Genomic DNA, 22,732 nt, shown 5'->3' on the forward strand with positions numbered 1-22,732 from the left:
TCATCTCCTCATATTCAAAATATGAACAAACCTGAGAAATTGCCACACAACTGCATCATTTTGTAGGACAAACACGAAGTTGCTAGTTAGCTTGCCTTTAAGATGGAAACAGAAGACTGAATCTCTTAGCAAGGCAGGCCAAATAAAGAGAAGTTGATAAATAACAGAGAAGGAGCCATCTACTCTTTTCTGAGTGTGCTAACAGAGGGGTGTGGGTAGCTAGCAAATTATCAGAAGTGAGACTGGTAGCAAAACCAGGTACAGGAAGTCACTCTGTTCCCTAAATCAACCCTTTTCTGTTTTTATGCTTCTACTTATATCTGAGTGCAATTAGCACTAACCACAGTATATAATATAGATATGAAGATTAATTCACATGTCTATAGAAAAATGACTACTCTGTAACACTGAAGTGCATAAATTTATTCTAAAAGGAAGGTGAAAGATTTTACTTCCCTGAAAGATTCAAAGAAAAAAGGTCTACCAGCTCGTACTCTACCTGACACATAAAAAAAAAAAATATAGAATATGTAAGAAATATAATCAGTGTAACATAATTTTAAGGTAGCATAATTTATGTACAATAAAAGAAGTTTTTAATTAACACTATTCTCCTAACATAAAAGTAGAGTTTATTAAAAAGTTGGGGTTTTAAACTAATGTGTACAGTTCTGTATCATAGCAATCCCACTTGGCTGCTTTTTTTTTTAATTGGTAGACTCACAAAGGCTCATTCTCACAATGGCTAACAGAACACAAAACGGGAGTCAAGAAACATACACTTTATCCCTGATGATCACTGAAAACACAATTATAAAAATGGGCCCTGTAAGCTCTTTGAAAGACATTCCTACAAAGTCTAAGGACAAAACTCTAGTGTGTCAGCTTCTCTTGCTCCCTTTTACTCAGGATTATTTTCTCTTCCGCTAGATTAAAAAGGAAAAGCCAAATTGAGACTCAAAACTTAAAAGTACCTTGCAAAAGTCCATTGTGAAATGTATGACAATGGGCCAAAATAATATTTGTAGATACTGTAGGTAACCGAATACAATTTGTTTTATGCTAGTTACCACACATTTCAGTCTGAAAGCAAGTGTTAGACTGGATCATCTGTTTTTGTAACAGAGATGATATATAGACAAGGTATGTGACAACAAGACAACAGACTTATTTGTTTGCTTTCAAAATAAAGTCATGTACTGTCTGAATCAATTCTCAACCAATGAATTAAAATAATTATATCTGAATAAAAGAATGAAGCTAGTCAGCAACAATCCTGTTAAAAAAAATAGAAAATCTAGATTTATCAATGGCTTTCACTAAAAGAAGAATTTACAATATATAATTTTTCATTCTATTAATATCATGGCAATTAATTAACTGGGCATGGCAGGTCATTTTCTTCACAAGTACTAAGCTAACATTATTATGTTAATTTTTAAGATATTTGCTAACAGAACTATTACAAGACAGGAAGAATCAATCCTATTGGATTTGATACACATTATGTCCAAGACTCTGGGAAGAGCATGTTCCACTTGACTATTATGCCAATTTTTGAGCCTGTGTAAGTAAGATTCGTTTATGTACTTCCATGAACAAATAACCAATGCACCCTTTATAATTCTTCCTTCCATCTCCACCAAGTATTACTGGAGTGCTGGCTTATGAACTAAAGTGGAAGTACCTGTTCCAGCATAAATGGAAACGTATCAAATAAGTACTGAGTCACACTGTGTATGGGGTTCTCCTCCAGGAGATCCATTAAGATTGGAAAAGACATCCAAGATCATTGAGTCCAACCTTTCACTAAACAACAGCATATCAATTAAACCACAGCATCTAGTGTCACATGCAGTCAGTTCTCAAACACTTCCAGGGATGTTGACTCCAACACTTCCCTGGGGAGTTTTAGTTATTTACATGCAATGTATGACATGATTAGTACTAGCATGATATCTAAAAGAGACAGGAAGAACTGCGATTTAAAGATGCCTCACTCCATCAGCTGTATACCCGCAATCTGACATAGTTCAATTTGAGAGTTCAAGTTACAGCTTCCATACAGATCACACCCTATAGTGCTAAAAATCATACAGCTTATTCCTAAAAACAACTGTGTGCTTTAAGTACTATATTGAAATTCTTCCTGGAACAGTCTAGATGAGATGCTGAAAAAGTTCAGTGAATACAATAATACAAACACATCCTAGCTCCTAAAGGCCAGTGCTATCACAAATGCTGGCTAAAGGAAACTCCTAGGTTAATGTTAAGATGTCAGTCTGAACTAGCCAACAGTAACCGCTCCTTCATAAAGAAGGAAAAGGCTAGTCATTGATTCCAGAATAAATAGTCCTCAAGGGTGGCAAGCATTACATTCTTGTATTCTGCAGCAGATTAAAGGGAGAGATAAATCAGTGCCATTTACTAATTTGCAATTTACTAGCAAAAGTCCATTAGATGCAGAGCCACTAGTATAATGTTCTGTGAAGTTTATCAGCTCAGTTTTTGAATTGTTTTATGGCATTGTAGACACAATCTGACTCCTATTTGTCATAAAAAAGGCTACAGACAATCTTTCTGACATTTTGTCTTTCGTAAAACTCTAACATACTAGGCTGATGACTTAGTTCTATCATACTTTCACATGATTCAAATTCCTGAATGGATCATTAACTCATTTTCAGAAGCCCTGATGCTCTCTGGGACCAGCATCTTGGCTGGAAAGCTGCCTCAACTACATCTATTGTCTAACTCACTTTCCTTTTAGAATTAATCCCCTCTCCCCCAAGAGAGCTAGTCATCAACCAGTCTCAAACTCACTGTGCACTGTCTCCAAGGCAAGGGTCCTCAGTCACAGGAGTTTCCCAAGAATGTCCAAAGAACATGTCTGATGTGACTAGTACCATTGCAAGAGAATGACTGGCATTATTAGGTCTGCCCTTGACTCTGTACTAATTTATCGACACAGCTTAGCTTAGCTTCTGTTTGAGTGGAAAAGCAAAGGTGTTCCAGGAATAACACGTATCTGAAGACTGAGAGGTGAGTATTATATTAGGATATTCTCCGGTTTTGTGAATTAAGGAAGGTCTTGTACTTATTTTTTGAGTGCAGTAAATAATATAATCAATGATGGTGGATAGAAAATTTAGAATTTCTCGAAATGACCATAGTACCTACTCACTTCTGTGGGGCTGTAATTGACTCTTTTGTACCACAAGCCTTCTGCAACTATAATAAAAATGCATCCCTTACTGGAATATACAAGGAAGAAGGAAAAATAATCAAGATTCTGTAACATCCCTCTTGCATATTATTAATTGATATAATAAGCATTTCTGCTGTGTATTTGATGAATTCCAGAACTACCTTAAATATACTCAAGGTAAGAAATAGGGGGGGAAAAAACCACTGTCTTAGTAATGAATAAGAGGGATCGGTTATTATTTCACTCTTAAAGTGGACTGAATTTTTCTAGCTCTTCTTCTAAGGTACAAACTCCTTTGGATGCCTTGGCTAGGATGGCTCTGCTTTTGTGCTCTGCACAAGAAACTTCAATTTCATGAAGGGCATGTTTTTAAAGGCTTCCAGGAGCATATCATCCATGTTTCAGGAAAGCAAACAAGGCCAGTGTCTGGAAAGGGATTGACAGTGAACTCTGACTGCTTCTCATTACCCTTTACAATTTTATTCATATTAATTTACAACAATTTATTCATAATTGCAATCTCTCTTTGCTAAGAAAAAATTAATATACCCTCAAGTAACAGTCATTCCAAAAATGCCCTGCTTTTGTTTAGAGAAAGAAAATTCATCCATTACCTATAATTTCAGTGATACAATTAAATTCAGTATAGCTGCAAAATAGCTTGCATTTGGTCCATAGGGAAGGACAACGTTAAACTGCTTTTACCAAGTTTCTGGTTTCCTCAGAAAATAATGAAGTATAACTTCCCAAGTTAAACCAAATCTCAAAAAGGCAAATTAACATAGCATGAACCTTGCTTTGAGGAGAATTTTCACTATTTTAAAGCTTTTATTTAATACAAGTGGTCTAACTTAAAAATTTACCAAGTAAAATGATTGCTTGTAAAGCAAACAATCTGCAAAGAATTTAAGGCTGGTAAGTATAAGTCACTACTCATAACGTGAAGAGAAGCAAAAGCTAAAAAACATACACTGCTGTCAACAAATGTAAACAAAGTGATGGCTGGGCATACAGTGCCAAGGGCACAAAGTACAATTCTGCATAAAGTATAAAACTGCATAAATACAGATGATTGAAAGACTCTTATCTCAAATACACATGCACAAATACACCAAAAAACGAGGAGCAATAGCTTTCAAAATGTTCTGATTGTTATTTTTAAAGCTGAATACATTATCAAAATACTGTTTCAAACAGCGACAGAATGCCTAACGAACAGTCTAAATAAACACAAATAAAGGTAAGTTAAAGGTTTAATAGAGGATTCAATTACTGTAAAAGATTGTGCCTGGCCTGCCACTTCACAATGTGAAGAATACTGCCTTTGTAGGTCACCTTTAGCCATTAACTTATCAAATTCTTTCTCATGTTTTGTAATATATCCTTCTCCTCATATATATGACTAGTACGTATTGGTTAATGAAACACAAAAAATTTCTTACACATCAAAAGCCAAGAAAAAATACTATGAAATCCAATAAACAACATCACACTATTCACTTCCTTAAAAGCTCAAACCTCTGAAGTTAATGCAGATGCTTAGATAATGGAACACACAATTATATTGTTAAAATTGCATTAAACCCCCTCAATATTCCAATTGGTTAACTTTTAACTTTGACCCAGACAAAAGTATTCCCATTGTTTTTAATGGTCAAAATACCCATCTATCATTTTATCTAGACATTTATTCAGAACTTGCTACATGTACAAGTACCAATCACATATTTTTAGGAAAATAGTTGTGCGTACCTATTGTATCAGCTTTACTAAATCTTCGTGTGACAACATTGTTCATATTTCCATTTTCACACAATTTTAATTCTGTTAGATATACTTCTACTTTGCAGTGCTTTACAAACATACCCTGTTCAACGACCTGAAAAACAGAACGGGATCACATATCAGTCTGAATGTGTTCATATACACACGCTTCAAAATATTTTGGAGAATTCTTCAAGAAACTGAAGTTCACATAATAGAAGACAACAAATGCAAAAAGCTAGAACTAAAATATTCTCCTATTTTAATCCTCCTATAACTTTTTAGTAATACAGTAAACTAGAAAGTATTTTTTTCCATGATGATGTCTCACCTGCGTATAACACGACTTTTAAAATGTTAAGTACGGTAGAAATCACAACTATGCAACCTTGATCCAAAGATAATTGATCAAAAAGTAAAAACACCCAAAGCTACTTTTATTTCCAAATAGATTCATTGTATACTACTTCCTCAGAACATCAAGAACAAGTTTTCACAGTTAAAGAGTATTTATCGAAAATATAATACTAGTAAAATCTGGCTATCACATTTTTAAAGAAAACCTTCCACTTACATTCCGATAACACATACATTCATTTAAGATTTTACCCGCTCATTACAGTTGTTTATTATATGTTAATTTTTGAAACACAGATTACTGAATAGTTCAATATACAGGATGTTTTTGTTTTTAAATAAAAGTAAAATTTAGAAAAAAAATATTCAGGGTCACCTCTTAAATGTTTTTCCCTTTGATCTTCCAAAGTGTAACTGCAGTACTCTTAGTCATGTAGACTGCTCCAAAAATAACCATCAGCCTGATACGTGATACATCTGACAAATACGGTTAAAATAAAGCCACCAGCTAATTGCTAGGAGAGATCTGCTATCTGCTGTACAAATATAACTTATATGTATGTGCCATAGGAAAAAAATGAAGAAATTAGTGAATTATTTCATTGCTTGTCTTAGCTTTAATGACTGGCAATCATGGTATTTAAACAAAAACACATCTTAATTCAAGCAGCTTCATAGTTTTAAGCTACTAGTCACAACAAAATAGTGCCAGTAAACAAAACTAGGCAGTATGGCCAAGACACTTCTAAGAATAAAAAATTACACTCTAGTGGTAGTACATATAAGAAGTCTTAACATTATTTGACATAGATCAAATACAAAATTTTATCAGTTTAAAATTTGGATCCAAGTTTCAAATATAGCTGGTGTAACTAAGGGTATGAAAGAGAAGTATAATATCATGTTTCTGAAAAAAAGCAACCCATAAAGGCAGACAAGAAAAATAATAATGAATGACAAATGCATCAGAAATTAAAATGCTGAACTGGAATATGCTTCTCAGAGGGTAACTGCTGTTCATACTGGCAGAAAATAACAAAGCTATGCCAGTTTACCTGGCCACTCGTTATACTCCATGTATTTTTCCAGTTAGCTACTTCCAAGTGGAATGGAAGTTACTCTTATTTCACTGCTCTCTCCCTCCATCTTCCACCCAAACTGAAAAAAATACAGACTTTTTACCATAATGATGGAAGAGTACACAGTTTACTGAAATCCATCTTCATAAAAATAGAGTAACAAGTTGATAACAGATATATCTTTAAAGAAGGAGGGTTATTTTAATGGATTTCAGCTCTAACAGAACTAGTCAAAAAGACATTTCAGGGATGTCTCTCAAAACTCAACAACTGTTTTATCATATTAGAGAAAATATTATAAAACCCTTAAACAAACTGCTGTTGCTAGCCAAATTCATTTTGAAGACCCGAAATGTCTTCTACAGCTATATCTACAATTTATTTGAAGAGTGGACTTCAAGGAGGCAGTCAGCATGCATGCAGTTAGACCATACTTTCGTCATAAGGTAATGAAAGTTGTATTACACCAGAAATCATAAAACTAAATTCTAAGCCTAATATTTTTTCAGTGATTTTAAAAGAATCAAAATAGAGATCCCTATAACTGGAAAAATACACCCTAGTGGTCAATACAGAAAGGATAAATATACCAAAACGCATTTTAAAAACTAAGTAATTCAGTCCAGTGAGGATGCAACTGTAATCACAGATTTGAAAAACTTATATAACACAAAAAAAGACTGTATGATCAATAAACTGGTGAAATGTTCTACCACTTTAATAATAAGGGTGTTATGTGCTGGAGCAAACATAAATAAATTTAAAGATGTTAATTTTTCAGAATCTCATATTGATGGAGGGCCACATTATCCGCCATACTTGCCTTGAGGAAAGCTTTTTGCTTAAAGAAATAACTCCCTTAGCAAGCAGCTGAGCACAGACTGTTCATCAGAAAGAAACTACCAATTACTCCACCAGTGTTAACATTATTAGAGCTAGGCTTTTCACTAATATAGTCAATACAGTTTTGGAGTTATTTACCTAATTACAAAATCTTTTCCATTAATAGCCATACAAACTTCTAAAGCAAATTCTTCTTAAGATATGTATCAAGAGAACTTAGTTCCAGAAAAAGAAAGTATTATATCCTTTGCATACCTCTGCCTCAATATTACACAATTAAGCCTCAAAAATCTGAATAAAAATTAGATACCAATAAGCAACTAAAGCAGGAGTTCTCTATATGATTATCATAGGCCAGGACTTAAAAGTCTGCTAATAAATTCCTGTGCGACTCCTGCATATTTGCAGGACTACATCTGAATCATATTCATCCCAGTAGTTAGAGTACCTTGCGTGCAATTGGCTCTTGACCTTCCATCAGTGTGTACCAGCTCACTAGCCTATTCCAGCCTTCAGTTGGCAAAAGGATGTAGTCCAGCTCATCAATGAGATGTTCCTTGAGAGACTGAGAATCACCATCTATAAGGAAGAGAAAGGTTATTTTCACTTGAATACTGTAATTCTGTACTTGAGGTTTTAATGTAACATTTTTCACATGAACAACAGACAAAATATTTTGAGTCACAACTATGTTACTAGTATGGTGTTCAAAGCAGGTCTTCTGAAACGATGTAGACAAACTATCCAGTTCATGCTTAGTACACCTATCCCAGGTGGTATTCCTTTACTGTATGAGTGACAACTTTATATTGCCATGCAATTATAAGCCCCTAGTTTGTTATCATACACCATCCTCCTAGCTTTCAGAGAAACCAATTCATTTCTCCCACTCACTTCACACATATTCCCACATCATCATGGATATTTCCACAGCTGAAAATGAGAATGAGTAGTTAATTGTAGATTCAAAACAAAGTTTAAAGACATTCACCCAATGTCAGACCAGGAAAGTAGCCTGGTACAACCTCTTATTTAAAGGATCCTATGTGGTCTGGAAACAGTCACTACAAAATTCTTTGCAGGGAAGGGGAGATGTTGCACTTGAATGAAGCACAATTTGGAATCTCTTAATGTAAGCAGCATGCTTTTAGCTTTCATTCAATCCTTATTACTAGCAGCTATCTTTTAGGTCTGAGAGGTGATTCCAGATGTGAGACACTTTGAGCTTCAAACATTTAGGGCAGCTGTCTCTCAATCTGGAAGCATCACACTGTAACTGGGAGCACAGTGTGAGGAGAAATCCACAAGCACTTCTCCAAGTCTATGTAACTCTTCACAAGATTCATATGGTATTTCTGCACTGATCTTATATTGTAAGAAGGTGTAATTTGGATTCTATTATCTCCTAAAAATACCAACATTTCTTTTAGGTTATTTTTTTTTCAGAACTATCAAACAGATTCCCTGATTCTGACAATTCAGTCCCTCATATACAACACCATTTTCTATGATAAACAATCAGCTACTCTAAATACCTACTTCCTTGTGCCCGCTTTGACGATGTATCTCTTCTTTTGAACATGACACGTGCATTACATCACATTCGATATTTTTTGCACATGTTGAGATTAACTGAAATCTCTACCTGTTACTTTTCATTGCTCTCACTTCATCCAAATGTTCTGGAAACAAGGGAGAAGCATTTAAGTAATATAAGCACAATATACTGCTTCAGTTTCCTGGAATCAGTCTTTCATGAATTCAATTACAGTTTTCCTTATCACTGCATTACACAGCAGAATATCTGAGAAAGCATGCCCATTTTAGATTTTTTTATTCTTTATATCAGATGCACATATTTAAGAAGAGCAGCATGAGAGCAACAAGGGCATACTTTGTGCAAAAGACAAGACTAAAATCCAAACATTTTCAGGGTCAGTTTATACTACACAGAAAACGTAGTACAGAGGATTGTTGCTTTGCAGTGGGTGAAAGAGAAAGCTATTATTTGCTGGGCACTAATGCCCTCAATTTTAACAGGAATAGTAGATGTCGGAGGATAACTGATTGCATGGAATCACTGCCAATGTAGAGCTATATTTTAGAACCATGAATGAGCAAAAAATTAAGCTCACAACCCCTGATGCTGTTTATTTTGAAAGGGACACTGGTAGTGTCAAAACAACAGAACACAGGTTTTTAGAAGCTTTCAGGAAAACAGTCAACATGACTTCAAATTTGGACAGCCAATCCTAAAGTAAGCTTTATAACAACAGTAGCTTTAAACATAATCTGAATATGTATGTAGATTAAATTATAAATGGTACAGATGAACTAACAGCACTTGGCACAACTAGAAAACACCTATTTTTGAAAGGGAAGACACAAAATAAGAGAATAAGCTAATACTACCTCACTGAGGATAAGATGTTGCTACATCTGATGTCAGCTGAGATGTATCACCTGAACATCCCTGCCTCACTACAAGAACGCACAAAAATCTAAATCCTCACATTTCAGAAAACAAAACACAACACTCACCTGAGGCAAAAAGACCTTAAAGTTTCTGGATGGAAGACATATTAATGTATATGACAATACAGCACCTTCAACAAAGGCACTGGTCAGTGTCAGACATACACACTCATTCACACTCAATTAGTAGAATATGGCACAGCAAGTTTTATGAAAGACACAATCATCTTTAACATTTAATTTGTAAAATAATGAGACACTAATTACAGAAGTTTTGAATTAATAAAGTCGAGTTCATCATAAACCCCATGAAGTTGGAAAAACTGGTATTACTATGTGCCAATAGAATAAGCAGTATTATTACATTACCTGTGACTGCAAAGAAGAAAACCAATTAGTCATCTGCTCAATTTTGTATCTGCTAGATTTCGCAGATTAAATATTAACAGCATTAATGGTATTTTGATACTGGACATTAATTACAGAATTTGATGTGAAGATTAAAATATGTGGGAAAGTATTCCGAGACCTGTGCTCACAAATTTGGCCACAGTTCAGCAAAAGTCAGTCAGACTTGAGTAATTATAGTAGTGAGAGTTTAATATCCTTACAAGACCATAAAGAATATAGAAAATTATCATTTTACACAACCTAAGTCATTGAACTGAATAATACCACTGCTTCAATTGTTCCAGAACTAAAGTAAAGACTTGGGGCTCATTTACAGAAGTTTTAGAATTCAAGTTAAAAATTTTAATTTAAATCAACCAATTTGGTTTAACTACCAAAAAAGAGAAATCATAGTGAATTCAAGCTATCTTTTTGGTAACTTAACTAATTTTCAGTTCACAAGATAACTCAAAATCTCATTATAAACCAAGAATTTGTACATTATTCCATATTTTGTTACCATCACAAAGAAGTTCCAATAATTGTATTTATAAAATTGTGACTTATTAGGGAAATCTATTCCAGTTCCGTTGTCATGGTCTGAAAAGAAACCCAAATTTTTACCTTTGTATATGCTGAGGTTCATTTACACTGCCAGCTTCAAAAGATGAACTACCTGTGACAATCTCACACTTAATGTACACTTGGCTTATTTCACAGTGAGAAGCAGTTACCTTTGAGCAGTCCAGAGTTATCAATAGGACCAGGGTACACATTCTGATCTCCCATCTGGTATTTGTCCCAGCTGTCAAAACCAACATATTTTTTCCACTGTTTGAACCAGCGACTATCCACTAGATACCTTTAAAGGAAGAAGACATACATATTAATTATTGGCATGCTGCTACTTCCTACCTCATTCATGATAATGCACCAGCATTCATCAGCCCTGTGAAATGACAATGCTTTTCTCTCTGCTCTGCTAACCATTATCAGCATCTCCTACCAGCAAGGACTTTACCTGTGGTCAATTAAATATCTCACTGACAGCACCAGGTACAGCTTTTGCAAGACTGTCAATACAACATATCAGAGGTTGAAAAATGGTAAGTTGAAAAAGAAAATAAAAAAAATCCCTTTTTAGCATGAAGGATTGTCACCTTTAATTCCTATTCTTGATTTTTGAATTTGGTAGATTCAAGTTAAATCTCTATAATTAGACAGCCTTTTAAAAAGTGAAAGAGAACTTTTAATAAGGAATTGTCTGCTGCTGGAGTTTTATTTATAACATTCTTGTGCAACTTAAAATTAACTTCAGAACTCTGATTCCTTGTCAAGAACCAGAGAGCGTGTTTTCTTCTTCTGAGTCAACATCAACACAAACAGTAAATGCTCTGCTTTTGACAGAGGACTAGATGTTCCTCCTACAAATAATTATCAACATCACACTTCCATATAAAGCGATTATATCTCTAATCTCAGCTCTACAGTATTTTTACCCAGATTAAACTGTTGTCACAATCCGGCTTTTACAAAGTCCAGTGATACCTACATTTTATACCTTTTTGTCTAGAATTTCTTTAAGATCAAGATACCAAATTTGTTCAGTGATGCTCAGATATTTTTTTTTTTTTTTATAAAGATACCATATGCATTATTTCTCCTTCCTAGAAGTATTCATCTTCTTCTGCCTGGTCTGTCCCAAACCTTTTGCTACTATGTTAGCATGAAACTGAATTTGATTAATCTGACATACCCTTGCCTTTTGCTTTATACACTAAGTTTCCATTCTCATGAACATACTTAAGGCCAGCAGCCTTCTCCCCTTTCTCTTCTGCTGTGGCCATTCAGCTCTATTCCATAAGAGCTCTAACTGTGTGTAGTCATAAATGCAGCCCCACGAAACCTGCTAACCTCGTCCCATTGGCTTCTACTTTCTTGACCTAAATTTGAATGAACTATAAATCTTAAGAAGGAATGATATAATTTTACACGGAAGAAAAACTATCATACAGGCAAACTGCCTTTAATTAATGACAAAGAAATTACTGTGCCCGGAGAATCATTTTACTTTTCAAATGCTTTGTGTTAAATGTCTTATCACACTCCAGGTAACAGAGTGATGAATACAAATTTTTGATAATAAAATTTAAGTGTGAGAAAGCTTGGGGTCCACCACTTTTACAGATTTTAGATATTCAACACTATCTATTTCACTATTTCATCAGCTTTCTTCTTCCATATCAAATTAATTTTGCCATCAACCAAAATTTGCTGTGCAGTATCTCTTTAGGGTCCTCCCTAACAGAAATGTTGTAACGTTTCTGCTTCCTAACACAAAGTGCAAAAAATCTTTCATCACTTCCCTTCACATTTCAGAATTTTGAATTTAGAAGTCTTTCCAGGCTCAAATAAGAGCTTAATATTTTTTGTATAAAGGAAGTTGAAAGGCCACTTATAAATCATTCAAGTGTGTAAGTATGATAAGAACTAAACAGCACAGTCAAGCTCCTTTACCTCAAAGTAGAGGTAACTTGCATTACATGGAAAAGGAAGATTTACTGCATTTATTTAGCCAAGAAAAAAAATTTGCACGTACGGACTTTGAAAAATGCTAGCAGACACTATAGATGTGAATTCTTACAGCAAATGACTGGCTATAAGCATGTATGTGCATGTACACATGTATTTACGTTTTATCAATATTAGGTGTTTTAATGAACATTCTGCTACTTTTGCTTCAATAGAAATCTGGTACGGGTGAGAAAAGCTATTTTGAGTTATTACTGAACACAGTCACAGTAGCCATAATCTCTCTCATCCTGGTTTAAGAATGCTATTCCCCAATTTAGTATTCGGAATAAAAAAAACCCCAAAACCCCATAAACTGCTCCCATTTTCCCACCCCATTAAAAAGCAGAGATTACAGGCTGAGGTAGTAATAATTTACTGGAAACAGAAATGAGATAAGAAAAATGAACAGTAACAGCAACAATATTAATAACAGTGGTGTAGAAAAGAGGGTGACTTACACACAAAATGCTCATCCTGGGGGACAATGAACAATGGTGGATGGGTTTCCCCTCCCGCCATACCTTTTCCCATTCTGAAGCCATACCCCTCTTCTCCCAAGCAGGAGCCCTTGACTCCCACCCCTGGGGGTGCTACAGCATAATAACCTGGATATGCCCAGGGTTGGGCTCCCGGCAAAATTAACTCTGTCCTTGCCAAAACCAGAACACTCCGTTACAAGAATTTGCTCTTAATCAAGACATGAAATACTACTTTTCCAGTAAGATTAGGGAAACCAGAAATTTGCATTCAAATGCCATATACTATCCTCATTTTATGCAAGAAGGATATGCCACATTAAAGATTATGGTGGGGAAGGGGAAAAAAAAAAGGAGCACAATTACACCATGCTCAGTTTAAGCAAACCAATCAACCTGCTAAAGCACTCCTGTAGCTAAAATCCAGACTTCTTAGCATTAATGGGAAAAGTCAAAAGATTTTTAATTTAAAGCTTTTGACTCTAAAAACACATTCAATACAGCATTCTCACCAGGATCAACAAGACTACTCATCTGCGCAAGAGAAGGCAAACCACTGGAAGGCAACTTAATTTATCTTTTCATCAGTGTTATAATATCCATGATACAATCAACCACCTGAAAACTAAGTATTACCGATGAGGGACGTCCAATTTAAGAGGAAACTCAAGTAAACAGAACTATATCTGCTAAACCCTCATTTCTTAAATGATATCTGATCCTTTTTTAAGGAAAAAATATTAAAAACTTGGGGCATGCACTTGGACCAGATACACTTCCCTGTAATGTGTGTTGTCCCAGATACAAAAATAGCATACCATCCATTAGTAAAACAGAGACCAACACATATTTATATCAAAATTGGTACAATGTTTTGCTTTTATTTTTGTTACTATTACCTAATGCAGGAAGGAGATCCAAATGAGTCTAATGCTACAATAGTTTTCTGAACTGTGGACCTGACCAAGAAGGCTACCCCAGAACTCCCCATCAAAGTTAAAATGTATGGCCTGTCCACTTTTAAGAATTATGATTATGAAATGTTTATTAACTGATGGAATCAAGATTCCACTCAACCAGGAAACACAAACTTTGCTCACTGGAATGTCATCAGTTCAGCTAGTGAGCAGGATAACCAACCCATCTTCTGCCATAAAACAAATTTAGAGAATTTGAACAAAGATTAAATTCAAGAACAGTTCAAATTTCTAGATATTCTGCTTTGAGGGGCAAACCTTAAAAACTAAGACAACTGCACAGCCAAATGAACTCGTTAACTCTAAAACAGCAGATAACTGACATTTATAGATATTTCAAATAAATCAGTAATCTCAAATTGTTTGTAGGAAACAGTACAACCAAGTCACTTAGAGCCAATTGGTCAGTAACACTGGAATAGTCCCAAACCTTTTTTATGCTAAAAGTAAGCATAACCATACGTGTACGTACCATTTGCTGAAAATTACACTCAAATATGGAATTTTCAGTATTAACAATACTGGAAGTATTTGTACAGTTTAATTAGCTTCAGGAGTTTTTTCTTGGTTATATTATGTACACTAAAATTTTCTTTGTGCAAGTAGAATCAAAAATCATAGAACATGTGAATATGTTCTCAATTCAAGTCTGGCCTACTTCATTACCTTACTTCTGAGCACTTACTTCTGAGCAGAGCTTCAGATTGCTTCATAAGATATATCTGCTCTCTTCTGTAAAATGTTCCTTGCCTGTCTGAAGTGGACTATCATATACAAGGGACAATTTATACTCTAGAATCCTCTGGAATGCCAGATAATGGAATACAACATGGAAACGGAATGAAGCTGCAACAGGGGAAGCTCATACTTGACAGCATGAAAAGCCTGAGAGGGTGGCTGGTCACTGGAATAGGCTCCCTAGGGAAGTGGTCACAGCACCAAGCCAGTCAGTTCAAGAATCATCTGGAAAACACTCTTATCCATATGGTTTAGCTTTAGGCAGTCCTGAAAAGAGCAGGAAGTTAGATTCAATGTTCCTTATGGGTCGCCTTCAATTTGGGATATTTGGCCTTGGCCAGTGGTCAGTCCATCTGGAGTCGGCTGGCACTGGCTCTCTAAGACCTAGGGGAAGCTTCTGGCAGCTTCTCCTAAAAGCCACCCCTGTGGCAACCCTGCTACCAACACTTTGCCATGAAAACTCAATAAAATGGGGTCACCCAATTAAATTTACCAGAAAAGACCATATCCTTATGTATGACCAAAAGATCAACCGTAGAGACTCAAGGCAGCCCAAAAAAGGATGACTTACAGCCTTTGCAGATTAACTTACGAGCACAAAAATTTGAAGCTATTAACAAGACTTGTAAATACACCTTCATGTCTTAAATAAAAGCTCAACAAATAATAAAAATCAATTTTAAGTTTATGGAAGTTTTAAAATTTCACAGCTGCATGACTACATGGATATTGTTCACTGAACAAAAGAAAGTACTACAGGAAGCTTACTAACCGATTTCTAAAATTCTCCCATAGTTTGTAACTTTTTAATGTAATTCAAGTTCACCTGTGATTTACTGCGTATTTTGACTTAATAAACCTAATTAACATAATAGAAACATTACACAAGTACAACAGCATTCATTCTTTACCTCAACATCCAAGTTGATAGAAAAATATCTGAACAATATGACTAAGATCTTGGTATTTCCCACTGCTGTCAAAAGCATTCTGAATGCTTGTGACCATTATATACAGAAAGAATTAACCTGTAACCTAGATTTATTTATATTGACCAATACACCAGCTCTTTGAATTCAAAATCAAAACAAAAAGCTTTAATATGCAATAAAGACATTTCCCAGAGAGACATTCATTCTGCACTGTATACTGCTGGGACATCGTATCTTCTGAACAGAAGCTATTTCACTTTTAACAGTAAAACTGTGCAAATTGTCCAGAGAGATACGTGAGGACTTTTTTTACTCTCCTCACAGTGCATGAGTACAGATTAAGCAATACAGAGGACAAAGTGGAACGACTGTTTTGCAGAAAGCAAATTAGGACTTCTGCTTAAAGGCACAGCATCTGATTTTTGCTCTTGCACAACCGCAACTATAACAATACAAATGTAAGAATGGGTTTGTATCTGTATTTCCACTTCAAGGTGACAAAACTTGCTTGACCAAATACACTTATAATTAATGGATGCCTTCAAATTCAATTTTCTTCCAGAATTAACAAGTTCTTCAAGTTCAAACTGGCAATAATTATTCCACTCTATCACAGAAACCATACCATCTTTTTATTCAAAATATAGGTAAATGCACAAGAAAAAAATGCAGGGGTCAAAGACAACAAAATATATAGTTTACCTCCCATTTTCAAGAAATCCATCTAAGTATTCCAGATTCCTCTTCAGAAATAAGTGTTTAGTTCAATAAAATGCACCAAGATTTCAAATCAACTAATCAAATTCTCACTACAGCAGACAATAAGCTCCACTCCCATAATGTGCTGCAGTAGCCTAAGCAGCACACTCTTCATCCATACCACCAAGAGATCAACCAAAAAGTATGATTCAGCCAAAATTAGTGGAGGGCAATTTTATGTTAAAATTTGTGTTAAAATTTTATTAATTTTATTTAAAATGATGTTAAAATTTATGTTAAATTTATGTTAAAATTTCAGTGTGAATATTATATTAATCATGTAAGTATTTTGTACACTCTTAGAAATTCTCCATTTAAGTAAAGACTTTTCATTAAAAAATAATCTAACAAATCAATTTTCAGGCAAAAGCCTGTAACACACATGATTTTAACATGCTCTCACCCCACCTAACCAATTAACAGAATAAAAATGCATCTACTAATTTCCACTCTAAGTACTGTCCAGAAGAATTTAAATCATTGTAAGCCACTGGTCACATGCAGCACCATTCCTTCTGCAGTGAGAAAAACCTAACACCAAAGATGTTAGATTTTAAATCTTCAACCACAAGATTTAAAAGTCAAAATCAGCAACTTAAACCTCATTTGAAAAAAAACAAACAACAACAAGCCCATTCAACTATTACTCTATCCTCGGAACATTGACATAGCGTTCCTCGTTTCTCATTTCATGAGGTTATCAAAATAATGTAGAATATAATTCTGAATATTATTGAAGTCCAGGTCCATAACTTCTCATCATGCCCTCAGTAAAAACAAGTAAAATCTTCCATTAACTTTCAATCTAAGTTCTGCTCATGTACAACACAATGTTGGACAACGAAATGTGGAAAACACTGAGATGACAGTAGTGAGAAAAAGGTACATGGCCTAACTCTTGGGGATATCCTGTGCAGGGCTGAGTTGGACCTGAGGATCTTTGTGGGTCCCCTTCCAACTCAGAATGTTCTTTGAAGACCACTGTGTAAAATGCTATTAAAGCTAAGCACTTCAGCATCAAGGCTGTCATCAATGATGGGCACTGCAGGGTTTTTAAGCAGGGCTACAGATGTCTGTTCATCAAGATTCATGAGTTTTCACTGCAGCTAGAAATAAAATGCTTATGTTCAGCGGAGAAATTAACTTCTGGAAGAAAAGTCCTTTAAGGTTGAACTTATCATATCTACTAATCACTCACTGGAAAGGATTCTTACCCCACTTCATTTTTACTTACTCTCTTCAATGACCAAGTATTACAACTGAAAAGGCAATGAAATTCCCACAGGTTAAGAAAAGAGCATTTGTTTCATTGTCCAAGAAATGTACTGCTTGGATAACAACAGTACTCTACCTAGGTTCAGCAGAACTTCAGAAGTGATGTGTATCAGACACATCTGAAAACTAAAAAACAATACTTCTGTAGTTTTACTAATTTGCAAGTCCTAAAAACCAAGAAGAGATTAAAAATCTATCTCATCACTCTTGTGAAGTGATGACTGGCACCAAAATTCATTGGCTAACAGGGCTGAAAATCAACATCTTCCTTCTGGCCTAAACCTGACTAGCTCCAGTTTACATAGTGTCTTAAATCTTTATCTGCTTGTTAAAAAATCCTTATCCTAGAAGACATCTTCCTCTTACGTAACTATTTCAGCACACAACCCAAAATTCTAGGAAAACAGATAAAGGTTCTCTAAGCTCTTCTCTGATAGACAAGGCCTCTGCTTGCTCTGTGAGATTTTGAGATGTCTGAACCCATTCTAAATGAACACCTTCTGTCACATGTGGACACCAGAACTGGACAGTAGAATGGTTTCACTAATACATTTTGTATACAGTATATATTTCTACTGCTACTTGATATTCCCTGTTCCAACATCTAATGATTGCAATTGTTCCCTTAGCCACTAAAACTCCATGGGATAGTTTTTGCCCACTGTAACTGTCTAATTCTTATCCAAGTAACTTCTATTTTATCATCAGATCACAAATTGTTATGGCAAGCAATAGATGAAAGAATCACAGTGAGAAAACCCTGGGATGAAGAGAGACAATCAGTGGTAAAACTGACTGCTGAGCTGTTAGCTATTTTGAAGTCACTATTACTCACTTTAAGTAAAACATTTACTGGCAGGTGATACCTAAAGGTGAGAAATGTGGTTATGTATCCTAGACCATGGAGGGACAGTATGTGCAAGAGGCAGCCAAGAGTATGAAAGCATTTGTAATGTCATATCTGAATTATTGAGACAACATCTCTGACTAAGACAGCCACAAAAGAACAGGAACTACAGGGAAGTCAGGGCAGAAGGTGGTTTTAAAGGTAAAATCAAGAAATCACCCTTTAATACAGTGAAGAAGTAACAGAGAAATCACCCAAGAAGTCACACAGAGAAAGAGTCTTCCCCTCTATAACAAAACTATTCCAAGATCAATAACTTTCAGTACTGAAAACTGTACTTCCATGACACTGTAAAAACAGAAAAACCTGGCAAGGTTCTCAAAAATATCACTGCAGCTACAAAGGCATTAAATGACATCATCAAGACCAGTTGGTCACACAAATTATACTGTGCCTAAAAATCTGATGAACATCAACAGCTCTTCAACTTCTGACGACACTGAGCTCAGATTTGTCTGCAGCTGTAACAACCAATAATTTTTGTCATTCTAAATGAGAGGGTAAAATCTCCTCAGATAATAAATTCTCCTCACTTGTCAAGCACCAGTAGAATTTCAAAATAGTGAGACATAATTGTATGGATGCTAAAACTGAGACATACAACAAAATGCATCATTTTTTCTTTTCCTAAGCACAAGTCTAGGTCTTTCAACCACAGAACCCAAAGATCCTTTGGACAATACTGCAAGAAGTAAAACTTACATTAATTCAAGTTCTGTGGAACAAAAGTGTGGTTTTCATACTGACTTTACTAATGAAAGGAGACATTATTCAAAAGAAGTAGTAAGTTCTCTCTTCACAGGAAGTTCTTTATTGGAAAAATCTGATGTTTGTTTAATGTATGTCTGGAAAAATAAGATAAACGGAGAGACGGAATAATCCTCAATCTCTCAGAGTTGAATTTATTAACTGGCCATAAAGAATGCAAAAAAGATCACTGGGACAAACTAGCCCAAAATCTTGTCCCTGCAGTTGAAGCAGTTAAAAGACTAACCTTGTCTGTCCATTTGAGCAATACTGCTTAATGCATACTATTCCCAAGCTACCCTTAAAAACATCTAATGGAACAAACTCTACAGCTTACTAAACCAACTATTCAACTGTTTTCTAATTCTAGCAATTCTTCTTCCAATACCTAACTCTAAAAACGTTGCATTTCAAGTCAATTTTTTTTCTTTCTCTCTGCAGTGTACATGAAGAACTTCATCAGCCACTTCACAGATGCTTCTAAGATTTGCCTCATTCTTCAGCTGGTTTTTTCTCAAGAGAAAACCTCCAAAGCTTTATACTTCCCATATGTAGCTTATTGCTCTCTCCACTCTAAATTCTGAAGAGCATGGAAAAGAATTTCCATGTATAAGCCAGTTTTTTTAAAAGGACTGCATCTGAATGTTTTAAAGCTCAAACAGAACAAGCTGGTACGTCATTGCTGAAATTTTTTTCAGCAGTATTTACTATTGAATCAATGCAATTCTGAATCATGGTTTACAGCACTTTAACTGTTGTTTCCTTACTACTGTCCCAAAAGATCAAAAAGCCATTGACAAATACCTCTAAAAAAGCATTTGGACTAAACATATCCTTTAATTTGTGAAGATAGCTGCACACTTGAAGCATAAATCCTATGAATGCACAAGCATACACATTTATGTAGCTCGATTTAACAGTTCACAGGTAAAACTTAATGGGTCTTCGCTGTAGCTTATTCCGTTTTAAAACACTTGACTTATACCAGTGTCAGTCACAGCTAGATATTTTCACAGAACATTTAGAAGCTTTTCCCACATAACTGATTCTTCCATAATAAAATATCGAACACACTAAAAAACGTAAACAGCACAGTAAACTTACTGTTTCGGTCATGCTGTCAACTAGTAATAAAAGTACAATCACTTTGAACAATATTAACTGCTTGAAACATTGTTTTAGGAACTGGGAACTGCTCAACAGAACCATAAAAATATAGTCTTGAAAGACATTTAAGCCTGAGCACACTTTTACTACCACCGGTCATTTTCAACACTACCATGCAAATTCATTTCCTTTTTCTAGTTTCTTACACTCTTCCAGTTTCAAGAGCAGTCTGTTCATATGCCAAAACTGAACATACACTCAGCAGTATTTGAATAATGCATCAGAATGTATGCTTCTGACACATGCTGCAGTATCAACACTGTTAAATATAGTCTTTTATAGAACTGGAACAGTGAGTGATGACAGCTGAAATGAGGTGGGCTAGTTCTACTTCTGTGTATTCATAGTTAATTTTCTGTAAGTTAATGCTTCAGCCTTTGTCTTTGGGTGACAGTTTCACACAGGAAGAGATGAAGAGGTTGAGTCGTGGAAAAGTGTCAGTTCCTTATTTTTTTCCCCTCCTAAAAAAAGGTCTCATTTCCTTGCCTCACAGAACTACAACTATAAAAGCTCAATTACCAAATACACGGCAAAAAGGGGTGCTTATTTAACCTAATTATTTTCAACCGTGAATTATTCTGTTGACAATTTGTATGACATACAAAGAAATATTTTACAACTGACCAGAAAAGCACATTTTTCAAACGTTCATTGTCGAAAAGGTATCATAAAGGTTCGATCACACCTTCGGGGACTCTTTCTTAGGAAGCTAACACGTTTACAGACGCAATAAAATTCAAACTCAAGGCTTATCACAGCCACGGACGGGCATCAGGGCACCTAGGCCAGGGTAGAGATACCATTTCTGACAACGTGAAGGTGAAGCCGGGGCCATTTCAACCCGGATAATGGAAGAAACGCCTGGTAGCAGAGCTCTTCTTCTTCCCCACCTCAATACTCCTCGCGCAGCCAAAACAAGCCCGCCGCGGGCTCGGGGCCCGCCATCCGGGGCTGCCACCCGCCGGCGCGCCCCGGCAGCCGCGCCGCTCCCTCCCTGCCCTCCGCCGCAGGGCGCTGACCTCGGTGCCTCCCCGCAGCCCGGGCCAGGCCGAGGCCCCGCCGCACCCAGGCGGCCGCTTCCCGCCTGGCAGGAGCTGCGGGAACCGAGCGGCGGGAAGCGGGGGGAACACCACTGCCTCCCTGCCCTTGTCACCCGCCTCCACTTTCCCGGCAGCGGGAGGGACGTCGAGCCACCCCCGGGGGCGGGGTGGGGGGGCGAGGGGAAGGAGGTCGGTCCCTCCGGCAGCCAAGCGGCCCCGGGGGCGGGGGGCGCCGCCCGCGCCGGTCCGCCCGAGCCCCCCCGCTCGTCCCTCACCAGGTGTCGCCCTTGCGGAGGGCGGTTTTGAGCAGCGCCGCGACGTCCGTGCGCTGGGTCTCCAGATCCGCCGCGCCTCCCTCCGCCATCTTCTCCGCCCGGCAGCGGCAGCGGCGGCAGGGGCAGGAGCGCGCCGCGCTGCATGCTGGGAGTGACGCCTGCGGGGGGCGGCCACCGCCCCGCCCTTCCCAGAAGCCGCGGGGCGGGGGCCGGAGCGGGCCCGGGTGGTGCAGCGCCCCCTAGCGGCCGGGAGGTCTTTCGTCCCATCCACCCGTCCCGTCCCCCGCCCCACCCACCCCAGGGAGGGACGGGCAGGCGACATTTCCCTCAGTGCCTTCAGTTTGCCCTCAGCGCCTTCACCGTAGCGCGGGTATAATTAGATCTCTTATGCCTCGCTACCAGATGAGTGGTTTGGATCACCATAATTCATATGATGATACGGTGTGTGTTGTGCAAATACTGTGGTGCGTTCAAATAGTCTGTGTCAATCGCATTAGCTTTTCCAGACCTTTGCAGAAACCAAGGGATAACTTGTGTTTGTTTCAGTCGCTCTTGCCTGAGCCTTGTACAAACAGTGCAACCTGTTGCTTGGCATTTCAGATACACACAACAACAACAACAACAAAAAAGTGCCACGTATTGCATTACATAACCAAATTCTGTCTTCACGTTTGTATAGAGATTTCAAAGAATCAAAACGGTGTGGGAATCTAGGGCTGGAGTGCCGGTTACAAATATTTGAAAACAAA

The 22,732-nt window shown here is 36.8% G+C and overlaps 1 protein-coding gene across 4 annotated transcripts in view; it reads right to left on the reverse strand.

The window, feature by feature from the left end:
- LOC131591529 (ubiquitin carboxyl-terminal hydrolase 15) overlaps positions 1-22,129 on the reverse strand; it is a 61,541-nt gene extending 39,412 nt beyond the window's left edge. For 3 of the 4 annotated variants that reach the window (XR_009280416.1, XM_058862335.1, XM_058862334.1), the window contains exons 1-4: positions 21,984-22,129; positions 10,851-10,978; positions 7,700-7,830; positions 4,961-5,087 (exon numbers count right to left, since the gene is read on the reverse strand). Coding sequence is in view for 3 of the 4 variants with exons in the window: in XM_058862335.1 (XP_058718318.1) it covers positions 4,961-5,087; positions 7,700-7,830; positions 10,851-10,978; positions 21,984-22,072 (475 nt within the window). In the remaining variant the exon portion in view is untranslated. Of the gene's footprint in view, positions 1-4,960; positions 5,088-5,705; positions 5,842-7,699; positions 7,831-10,850; positions 10,979-21,983 lie in introns of those variants that run through there. The other variant, XM_058862337.1, reaches the window with a different exon arrangement.
- Between the last annotated feature and the right edge of the window lie 603 nt (positions 22,130-22,732).

The sequence above is a fragment of the Poecile atricapillus genome, chromosome W, assembly GCF_030490865.1.
Source record: "Poecile atricapillus isolate bPoeAtr1 chromosome W, bPoeAtr1.hap1, whole genome shotgun sequence".
In the NCBI taxonomy this organism is placed as follows: Eukaryota; Metazoa; Chordata; class Aves; order Passeriformes; family Paridae; genus Poecile; species Poecile atricapillus.